The sequence below is a fragment of the Poecilia formosa genome, unplaced genomic scaffold, assembly GCF_000485575.1.
Source record: "Poecilia formosa unplaced genomic scaffold, Poecilia_formosa-5.1.2 Scaffold470, whole genome shotgun sequence".
Classification (NCBI taxonomy): domain Eukaryota; kingdom Metazoa; phylum Chordata; class Actinopteri; order Cyprinodontiformes; family Poeciliidae; genus Poecilia; species Poecilia formosa.
In genome coordinates, this window is record NW_006800409.1 from 121,266 (window position 1) to 122,993 (window position 1,728).

Consider the following 1,728-nt stretch of genomic DNA (forward strand, 5'->3'; position numbering starts at 1 on the left):
CAAACACCTGATGGAGTTTGGCTACATCGAGGCTCACTGCAGGAACAAAAGGACATCCGGAGCGGCCAGTAAAGCAACGCTAAACTACCAACACTCACCCGGATTAGCGTCACTGTCAGAAAGCTAAACATATAACCCAAAAAATAATGAAAGTCTTCGAGCTGGCGGTGTAAGACGTTGGTTCTGCTCTCGCTCTTGGACCGCCTCTACGCGCTACTAGTGGTAATATTTCACAGACGGAACGCCATTTCTGTTCCACCAATGAACTCTCACACCGAACAGCTACTTAAAGCTGCAGCATACAACTTAAAAAAAATAAAAAATATTTTAGATATGCATTAAAACTTTTGCTGTCTTAATCTCTGAAAATAATTGATCTCCTCTTTCTCCTCCCTGTGTTATGCAGAATTTGATCAGAAACAACAAATCAGAGCAGCCTTAATCAGCTAGCCATGCTCTCAGTAAGTGTTGATTAAGCGACTTAAGATTGTTTATTTTTATGCAACCTGTATTTGACTTTGAATGAATGTCTCCTTTATTACTTGACATTATTTGATATAGGCAGATTTATTTGACTAATAATTTATGAAACTGTGAGCCTTACTGTTAAATATTATTTTACTGATTTCAGGTTTTTCAGTTGTCCTTTTGACTGAGTAGCTGCTGTAGCCTGCAAGTATTTTGCATGTTTATGTCCAAGTTAGGTGAATTTATTACCAGATCATTTTTTCACTTTGCCAGATCACTTAGTATCATTTATACCAAAAGCGAAAAATTAACAGTTAATCCAAGCGACCAGCAAAGATCCGTGATCCGCAGAGATTGGCCTCATGGGTGATCGGTATCGGAAGCAAAAAACCTGATCAGAGTATCCCTACTTTTAATTTCTTCAGTTGGTGCTGGAGTTGATTGTACTTACATCCAGTATAGTTAGTGCAGGTAAGAGTTTGATGTCTTCAGACAGCTGTGTTAGTTGATTGGACGACAGCAGAAGTTTGGTGAGGTCGGTCTGTTCCCACCAGCGATCTGATCCTCTAAACGATACGTTCTCCTGGGCTTCCGCTGGGTCATCAATGTTAAGCCGATACACATTCTGAGGGACTGGAACACATGATGACTCAAATCGCTGAAGATACAAACATAATTCACTTAGAACACCACAGTAGTACATGCTGATTAGTTTAATCAACGTTAAAGAAGATAGGATGAGGGCTTAGGTGGATTGTTGAGCCTCATCTGTGTAGTTTAGTGATTTGTGGATAGGAAGAATAGAAACATAGAATGGATGAATCCTTTATTGTCCCACAGTGGGGGAATTCAGGAGTAGCATTAAAGTATGTAGGTTCAGAAGGACACTTGTTGGGTCTTGCAGGACTTGTATCTCAATCCAGGGCTCTATTTAGAACTTTATGTCTAATATGCCTTTGAAATCATTTAAAGTTATCTGTAACACATGAATCAAAGCATGTTGGACTTCCTCATTGATAGACCACAGAAGAGGAAAAAGAGGGACCTTATCTGTCGCAGATATGAAGAGATAAACTTATACTTAAAGCAGCAAAATGACCAAAAATTATGTGGCTAATAATAAAACAAAGAAATGGTGAACTTTGGAACCTGACTTGACCAGTTCATGTTCAAACTGGTAAAAAGTTTTCTTCCTATGTAAACAAACCCTGCAGATTGCATGGAGTCAGTGACTCTATGGAGTCGGTGACTAAACTAGAG

At 39.2% G+C, this 1,728-nt stretch overlaps 1 protein-coding gene and 1 long non-coding RNA gene across 4 annotated transcripts in view; both read right to left on the reverse strand.

Annotated features, from left to right (window-relative positions):
• LOC107833856 (uncharacterized) overlaps positions 1-340 on the reverse strand; it is a 2,086-nt gene extending 1,746 nt beyond the window's left edge. The window contains exon 1 of the long non-coding RNA XR_001659630.1: positions 8-340. This is a non-coding gene — a long non-coding RNA (uncharacterized LOC107833856). The remainder of the gene's footprint in view (positions 1-7) is intronic.
• Positions 1-1,728, reverse strand: part of lrrc40 (leucine rich repeat containing 40) — a 17,228-nt gene that overhangs the window by 13,208 nt on the left and 2,292 nt on the right. For all 3 annotated transcript variants that reach the window (XM_016664148.1, XM_016664149.1, XM_007578191.2), the window contains exon 2: positions 920-1,101. In XM_016664148.1, the coding sequence (XP_016519634.1) occupies positions 920-1,101 (182 nt within the window). The remainder of the gene's footprint in view (positions 1-919; positions 1,102-1,728) is intronic.